The following is a 9,423-nucleotide window of genomic DNA, read 5'->3' on the forward strand; positions in this document are numbered from 1 at the left end:
GGGAGCGGCCACACCGCTGCACCGACTGCGGCAAGAGCTTTGTACAGCTCACACACCTGAGAACACACCAGCGCGCACACACTGGGGAGCAGCCATACCGCTGTGATGTGTGTGGCAAGAGTTTCATCAGTGCCAGTGTGCTGACCGTACACCAGCGCACGCACACAGGGGAGCGGCCATACCGCTGTGCTGACTGCGGCAAGAGCTTTGCACACAGCTCAGTGCTGAGAAAACACCAGCGCGCGCACACCGTGGAGCGGCCACACCGCCGTGGCAACTGTGGTAAGAAGTTCAGCAGTACTGACAAGCTGACCCAGCACCAGCGCACCCACACCGGGGAGCAGCCGCACCGCTGTGCTGACTGCGGGAAGGGATTTTCACAGATCTCATACCTGAGAAGACACCAGCGCACGCACACCAGGGGGGAACGGCCACACCGCTGTGCTGACTGCGGCAAAGCCTTTGAATATATCTCAACCCTGAGAGTACACCAGCGCACGCACACCAAGGAGCGGCCATTCCAGTGCAGTGTCTGCGGCAAAAGCTTTGCACACAGCTCACACCTAAAAATACACCAGCGCATTCATACCGGGGAGCAGCCGTACAGCTGTGCTGACTGTGGCAAATGCTTTTCTCAGTTGGGCAACCTCACCCGGCACCAGGGCACTCACACCAACACCCTTGTGTAACTGCCAGGGCCAGAGGGGCTTCTGGCAGCCGATGGGCCTGGCCCAGCACCAGCAGATGCAGACCAGGGAGTGGTCCTGTCCCCATGATGCCCAGCAGAGAGACTGTGGGGGCAGGACAGAGGACTTTGCTGAGCAGTGTGGGGAAGAGCAGACAGGTGGGGGGATTTTAGAGCAGATGGTCACAGCCTACTCCATTAGGGACCCCTGCATCTAGCTGGGATCCACCTAGGATATCCCCTCCTCTCAGCTCGCTGGGATCCAGCCAAGTCTCTCTCCATACACACACACATATCTAGGTAGGATGCAGCCAAGATACATACCCCATCTCCCCATCTAGATGGGACCCAGCCAGGATCTTTCCACCACACCTACCCTGGTTCCAGCTGGGGGTAACTCTGGGGCGACATCTAGAGGTGGGATTTGCAGTCCTGTCTCAGCATGAATTGGGCTGAGGGGCGGGGCAGGACAGCCCAGTGTGCGTGATTGAAAGGAGACTCAGGAACTGCTCACGCCGTCTACTTTAAATAGAAATGTGATGAAGGAAAAACTGTGTACCTAATGTGTAACAAAGGTCTGTCTAACCGGGTGTTTTTTTGCTATTAAAGAAGCTGATGCTTTCAAATGTCATGGGGAAAAGCCTCTGTGAAGTGTAAATCTTTAAGATGAACCAACCAAAATGTTCTAAGGCCTAACTGAACACGAGGCCTCGTGAACCATGTGACTGGCAGCTGCACAAAGAGAGTTTCCCATTCTATGCTAAAAAAATTAAAAACATAAAATTCTGCATATTTTATTTGTCAAAATAATACAATAGAATTATGCTAATTTCAATTATTTTGCTAATTTATTTCAAAATACCTGTCAGCAACTGTGTCTATAACAGTACAAACAACTAAAAAAGATTCAGGAAGTGATTTTTCACAAATAGATTCCTTACTAGACCTATTAACACAGAACATTGAGTAATAATTCATTTAAACTACAATGTAGAAATGTGTTTCCCGCACCCCTCAGAAGCTGTGCAAAGGCTTGGGGGAGCCCGGGGCAATGGAGAAGCTGAGGGAGAGGGAAGTAATTGCTGGGAAGGAACCTGGAGTGAACTTTGAGAGTTGTTGGGTGTGGGTAGAAGAAGTATGGAACAGGGTTTTGTTTTTGGGGGGGTTGGGGGGGAGAGGGTGATTGTTAGAGAGTTGGAGAACCTCCCTTATGGAGACCTTGTCACACCCCTGACCTCACCCATTCAATCAGACACCTCTCATCCTGTCCCCATGTGTCCCTGCATCCCCACTTGCATTCAGCCCCTGGCTCAATGTCACCCCACTAGCTCCTGTGACCACCTCCACCCCCAGCAGCCCCATATGCCTCACTGTGTCCATCCCCCCTCCCACCCCCATATCGCTTGCCTCCACACCTGGCCCCATGGGCAGTATGCTGTGAAGAATGCAGCCTCTAACCCCCTCCCTCTTCTCCAGCCGTGAGCCAGCTGCCCTCTCTTTGGGTGCCACAGCAGCCCCTAGTGGGCAAAAGGTGTAATTACAGTGCTTCCCCGTCGAAATCAATTATTCTGAGGTGAAAAGAAATCTGCCTGGGCTATGAATTCTGAGCTTGCACAGTAATGCAGAATTCCTCCAGAAATATCGCATATGAAGCAACAATACTGGTGTTATCTGTGAGATGTAGGGAATAATCAAGCCCTGGCACAGAGGTGCGTAGAGCTGTTAGGGTTCTTTCATTAACTGTACTCCCCTGTTGGCCATGTGGTTGCCAACTTTCTAATTTCTGAAAACGACACTACAGCAAGAGCGCTGGACGTTTCCCCTGCCCCACCTCTTCCCCCTGAGGCTCTGGCCCCTGGTCTGCCTCTTTCATTGATGCCCCGACCCTTCCCCCCACTTTCCCCTCTCCCCTCCCACCGCATTTCTTGTCACTCAATCGTCACTCTTCCCCATCAGAGCTCTCTCTATGCCGGGGATGGGATGGGATGGGAGCTGCAGCCCCGATGTGGAGATTATCTGCCCACAAGATACAGATAGGAGGTGGCCCTGAGTGTGCAAAGGCTGGCGTGGGTTGATGACTCTCTTCCGCCTGCCCCCATCCATGATAACCAGACTTTTGGAGTGCAGACAGTAGATCTGACAAGAAACTCTGCAGATCCCCTTTTGACTGGACTTTCTGGTAAAAAAATGAGACACCTGACAACCCTAGCCACGGACCACGCAATTGAGTCAAATCACTGTATATGACTGATGAATTACTATCCAAGGACAGAGCAATCCAGGCGTGGGACGAGACTTTCTATAGCGACGCTGTTCTAACATCCAGATGGACATTTCTGCAGACAGCTACGGGTGCTGATGGAAAAAGCGTGGAGTCATGCAAAGTTGGACAAACGAGCGCATGGCAGAGAGCCCACGGAAAGTAACGTGGAGGTAGGTTACTGACCGGATATGAGCCAGTAGATGATGTGACAGGTTGTCCCCTCCCCCCTTCTGGGATGCCACCTGGTGTACTGGGATTTCACTGAGCCTGCCTACTCCACTAGCCTGGGTTCCCGCTCCCTGTTTGGCTGAATTAGGGTCTGCAGCCTCTGGCAGCACACAGCTGTAGAATCACCCAGTCTGCAAACAGCACTCTATGAGAAGACTCAGCACTCAAGTGCAGCTCCCCTCTGGAAAGTACACCCAAAATAATACTGTATTGCACTGTAGAGAAATCTGTACAACATAAGTTCATAAATTCGCCCCCTCCCTCAATATGGAGGAAGATGTGCACAATTCCCTCCCCCCCCCCCGCCGCATTATGAATCGCACAGACTGGATTTAATTAAAAAAACAAGTTTATTAACTATGAAAGGCAGGCTTTAAGTGATTATAAGGGATAGCAAACAGAACAAAGCAGATTACCAAGCAAATCAAACAAAACACTAATACGTCTAAGGCCACGTGTACACTACACAGGTTTTGGCGACACTGCCATGTCGCTAAAAGTTGGGCAGCATAGCCACTGTTTGTCGGCTCTTTTGCCAACAAAATACTTCCATCCCCAATGAGCGGAGTTCACATTGTCGGCAGGAGAGTGCTTCTGTCAACAACACGCCGTTTACACTGGCACTTGCTGCGACAAAACTTTTCTCTTTTGAGGGGAGGGGGAAGTTAACACCTCTTAACTACAAAAGTTTTGTTGTTCAATTGCGCATGTAGACATGGCCTCAGGCTTTGTCTACACTGACAGATGTCCATTGTCGGCAGTTACAGCGACGCTCAGAGATCACTGCAGGGAAACCACGGTTGTGTGCTCACGTGGTCAGCTGCCTGTGCAATAGTGCAAACACACTTGCAGCACTTGCACTGGCATTCGGAGCGGTGCACTCTGGGTAGCTATCCCATGGAGCATCTCTTCCTCTTCTGCTGCTAAGTGTTTTGGGAAGTGAAGAGGAGCTCGACGTTGATCTCACCATGCGTAGTAGCTATGACATGAGATTGCTTGTGGCATTCACAGAGGTGCTGACCACAGTGGAACACCGCTTTTGCGTTCAGGAAACAAGCACTGAGTGGTGGGATCACATTGTCATGTATGTCTGGGATGTCGAGCAGTGGCTGCAGAACTTTCAGATGAGGAAAGCCACTTTCATGGGTCTGTATGATGAGCTCGCCCCAGCCCTGCGGCGCAAGGACACGAGAATGAGGGCTGCCCTGCCCATGGAGAAGCACGTGGCGATTGCACTGTGGAAGCTGGCTACTCCAGACTGCTACCGATCAATCGCTAACCAGTTCGGAGTGGGAAAGTCGACCATTAGACTTGTGTTGATGGAAGTGTGCAGGGCCATTAATCACATCCTGCTTAAAAGAACCATGGCTCTGGGCAACGTGTGTGACATTGTGGATGGCTTTGCACAAATGGGTTTCCCTAACTGCGGAGGGGCGATAGATGGCACGCATATTCCAATTCTGGCACGAGACCATCTAGCCTCCGAGTACATTAATCGCAAGGGGTATTTCTCAATGATTCTCCAGACGCTTGTGGATCACCGTGGGCATTTCACAGACATTAACGCAGGCTGATCCGGAAAGGTGCATGACGCACACATCTTTCAGAACACTGGACAGTTCAGGAAGCTGCAAACCGGGACTTTCTTCCTGGCAGAAGATCACCGTAGGGGAAGTTGAAATGCCCATTGGGATCCTGGGAGACCCCGCCTGCACCTTAATGCCATGGCTCATGAAGCCATACACAGGGAGCCTTGACAGCAGCAAGGAGCGGTTCAGCAACAGGCTGAGCAAGTGCAGAATGACTGTTGAGTGTGATTTTGGTCATTTAAAGGCCCGCTGGTGCTGTCTGTCTGGGAAGCTGGACCTGGCCGATGACAACATTCCTATGCTTATAGCCGCATGCTGTACCCTCCATAACATTTGTGAAGGGAAGGGTGAAAGGTTCACTCAGGGATGGACCATTGAGGCTCAGCACCTGGAGGCTGAATTTGAACAGCCAGAGACCAGGGCTATTAGAGGGGCCCAGCGCTGGGCCATAAAGAGCAGCTGAAAGCCAGTAATATTTGTTGCTGTGCTCAGGAGTGCAGTGCTTGTAATGCTAGTAGGTGACTGCAATTGTTCCATACTATACACTGAGATAACTTTAGAAAAATGCCTGTTGCTTTGCATGGCTATGTTTGCTTTCATTTAATGTAATAAAGATTGCTTTCAAACCAAACAAATTTATTTATTAAAAAACAACAACCGGAGGAGAGAGCCAAATGGTAAAACACATCTGCACTGTGTGGGATGGGGGAAGGGAGGTGTGATGGGGGTTTGGTCACAGAGACCCCCTTGGGACTGTCATCTGATGTGCTGAAATTACCTCTGAGCCCGTTTTCCCTGCCAGCTTGGGATTTCCAGAACCCTGTCTTGTTGAGCCAGACACGCTAGCCTGCTGCAACACAGATCCAGGGTCTGGGCCATGCCCCCAAAGCTGCAGACTTAACTGAAAACAGCTCAGCAAGTTACCTGTCTCCAGCACCTAGACACCCAGCTCCCAATGGGATCCAACCCCCCCAATAAATCTGTTTTACTCTGTATAAAGCTAATACAGGGTAAATTCGTAAATTGTCTGCCCTCTATAACACTGATAGAAGAGAGATATGCACAGCTGTTTGCTCCCCCAGGTATTAATCACTTACTCTGGGATTATTAATAAACAAAAGTGATTTTATTAAGTATAAAAAGTAGGATTTAAGTGGTTTCAATTAATAACAGACAGAACAAAGTAAGTCACAAAGCAAAATAAAACAAACTCGCAAGTCTAAGCCTAATACATTAAGAAACTGATTACAGGTAATATCTCACCCTCAAAGATGTTCCAATAAGTTTCTTTCACAGACCAGCCTCCTTCCTACTCTGGGCCTAGTCCTTTCCCCGGTACAGTCTTTGTTAGGTCCAGCAGACATCTCAGGTGGTAAGTCGGGGTTTTCTCATGACTGTCAGCCTCCTTTGTCCTGCTCCACCCCCTTTTATAACTTTGGCACAAGGTGGGAATCTTTTGTCTGTGCTTGTCCCCACCCCTGCCTCATCCATGGAAAAGTACAAGGATTAAGCTGGATTCCAGTATCATGTGATGTGGTCACATGTCACTGTAAGACCCCTAGTCTCCATTCTTCCTGGGTTGGCCCACACATACACAGGAAGGTTTGCAGGTAAATAAACCATTTACAACCAATTGTCTGGGTCAATGAGAGTCACCACGATTCTAAACCACCATTAATGGCCCACACTTTGCATAATTACAATAGGACCTCCGAGTTATACTTCATATTTCTAGCTTCAGATATAAGAATGATACATGCATACAAATAGGAGGAATATATTCAGTAGGTTATAACCTTTGTTATGATACCTTACAAGAGACCTTTTGCATAAAGCATATTCCGGTTACATCATATTTACATTCATCTATCTGCCGTCCCGACCGGGAAAACCGAGAAGTGTGCTGCTTGCCAGGAGCTAGGATTCACAATGTGACGGAGAGACTGCCAAGACTCATCAAGTCCTCGGATCGCTACCCCTTCCTGTTTCTCCACGTGGGCACCAATGATACTGCCAAGAATGACCTTGAGCAGATCACTGCAGACTACAAACTACTGTTTTTGTGGATACAGACTAACATGGCTCCCCCCTGATACTTGACTGCAGACTATGTGGCTCTGGAAAGAAGGTTAAAGGAGTTTGAGGCACAAGTGGTGTTCTCATCCATCCTCCCTGTGGAAGGAAAAGGCCCAGGTAGAGATCATCGAATCGTGGAAGTCAATGAATGGCTACGCAGGTGGTGTCAGAGAGAAAGCTTTGAATTCTTTGACCATGGGATGGTGTTCCAAGAAGAAGGAGTGCAAGGCAGAGAAAGGCTCCACCTAACAAAGAGAGGGAAGGGCATCTTATCCAGCAGGTTGGCTAACCTAGTGAGGAGGGCTTTAAACTAGGTTCACTGGGGAAGGAGACCAAAGCCCTGGGGTAAGTGGGAAGTGGGATACCAGGAGGAAGCATGAGCAGGAGAGCGCAAGAGGGGAGGACTCCTGACTCATACTGAGAAAGCAGGATGATCAGCGAGTTATTTTAAGTGCCTATACACAAATGCAAGAAGCCTGAGATACAAGCAGGGAGAATTGGAAGTCCTGGCACAGTCAAGGAACTATGATGCCATTGGAATAACAGAGACTTGGTGGGATAACTCACATGACTGGAGTACTGTCATGGATGGATATAAACTGTTCAGGAAGGACAGGCGGGGCAGAAAAGGTGGGGGAGTTGCATTGTACATAAGAGAGCAGTATGACTGCTCAGAGCTCCAGTATGAAACTGCAGAAAAACCTGAGAGTCTTTGGATTAAGTTTAGAAGTGTGAGCAACAAGGGTGATGTCGTGGTGGGAGTCTGCTATAGACCACCAGACCAGGGGGATGAGGTAGACGAGGCTTTCTTCAGGCAACTAACACAAGTTACTAGATCACAGGCGCTGGTTCTCATGGGGGACTTCAATCGCCCCGATATCTGCTGGGAGAGCAATACAGCGGTGCACAGACAATCCAGGAAGTTTTTCAAAAGTGTAGGGGACAATTTCCTGGTGCAAGTGCTGGAGGAACCAACTAGGGGCAGAGCTCTTCTTGACTTGCTGCTCACAAACAGGGAAGAATTAGTAGGGGAAGCAAAAGTCGATGGGAACCTGGGAGGCAGTGACCATGAGACAGTTGAGTTCAGGATCCTGACACAAGGAAGAAAGAAGAGCAACAGAATACAGACCCTGGACTTCAGAAAAGCAGACTTTTGACTCCCTCAGGGAACTGATGGGCAGGATCCCCTGGGAGAATAACATGAGGGGGAAAGGAGTCCAGGAAAGCTGGCTGTATTTTAAAGAATCCTTATTGAAGTTGCAGGAAAAAACCATCCCGATGTGTAGAAAGAATAGTAAATATGGTAGGTGACCAGCTTGGCTTAACAGTGAAATCCTTGCTGATCTTATACACAAAAAAGAAGCTTACAAGAAGTGGAAGATTGCACAAATGACCAGGGAGGAGTATAAAAATATTGCTCAGGCATGCAGGAGTGAAATCAGGAAGGCCAAATCACGCTTGGAGTTGCAGCTAGCAAGGGATGTTAAGAGTAACAAGAAGGGTTTCTACAGGTATGTTCGCAACAAGAAGAAGGTCAAGGAAAGTGTGGGCCCCTTACTGAATGGGGGAGGCAACCTAGAGACAAAGGATGTGGAAAAAGCTAATGTACTCAATGCTTTTTTTGCCTCTGTCTTCACGAACAAGGTCAGTTCCCAGACTACTGCACTGGGCAGCACAGTATGGGGAGGAGGTGACCAGCCCTCTGTGGAGAAAGAAGTGGTTCAGGTCTATTTAGAAAAACTGGACGAGCACAAGTCCATGTGGCCAGATACGTTGCATCCGAGGGTGCTAACGGAGTTGGCGGATGTGATTGCAGAGCCATTGGCCGTTATCTTTGAAAACTCATGGCGATTGAGGGAGGTCCCGGATGACTCGAAAAAGGCTATTGTAGTGCCCATCTTTAAAAAAGGGAAGAAGGAGGATCCGGGAAACTACGGGCCAGTCAGCCTCACCTCAGTCCCTGGAAAAATCATGGAGCAGGTCCTCAAGGAATCAATTTTGAAGCACTTAGAGGAGAGGAAGGTGATCAGGAACAGTTAGCATGGATTCACCAAGGACAAGTAATGCCTGACTAACCTAATTGCCTTCTATGAGGAGATAACTGGCTCTGTGCATGAGGGGAAAGCAGTGGATGTGTTATTCCTTGACTTTAGTAAAGCTTTTGATACAGTCTCTCACAGTATTCTTGCCAGCAAGTTAAAGAAGTATGGGCTGGATGAATGGACTATAAGGTGGATAGAAAGCTAGCTAGATCATCGGGCTCAACGGGTAGTGATCAATGGCTCCATGTCTAGCTGGCAGCCGCTATCAAGCGGAGTGCCCCAAGGGTCAGTCCTGGGGCCGGTTTTGTTCAATAGCTTCATTAATGATCTGGAGGATGGCGTGGATTGCACCCTCAGCAAGTTCGCAGATGACACTAAACTGGGAGGAGTGGTAGATACGCTGGAGGGTAGGGATAGGATACAGAGGGACCTAGACAAATTAGAGGATTGGGCCAAAAGAAATCCGATGAGGTTCAACAAGGACAAGTGCAGAGTCCTGCACTTAAGACGGAAGAATCCCATGCACTGCTACAGACTAGG

General features: G+C 49.1%; 1 protein-coding gene across 1 annotated transcript in view; it reads left to right on the forward strand.

Moving 5' to 3' along the window:
* Nucleotides 1–1,386, forward strand: part of LOC112125258 (zinc finger protein 135-like) — an 8,824-nt gene extending 7,438 nt beyond the window's left edge. The window contains exon 3 of the mRNA XM_029913802.1: nt 1–1,386. This exon is cut by the window's left edge and continues 564 nt beyond it. Coding sequence (XP_029769662.1) covers nt 1–689 — 689 coding nt within the window. The 3' untranslated portion in view covers nt 690–1,386.
* The last annotated feature ends 8,037 nt before the right edge of the window (nt 1,387–9,423 follow it).

The sequence above is a fragment of the Terrapene carolina genome, unplaced genomic scaffold (assembly GCF_002925995.2).
Source record: "Terrapene carolina triunguis isolate 2854851 unplaced genomic scaffold, T_m_triunguis-2.0 Scaffold926, whole genome shotgun sequence".
NCBI lineage: Eukaryota > Metazoa > Chordata > Testudines > Emydidae > Terrapene > Terrapene triunguis.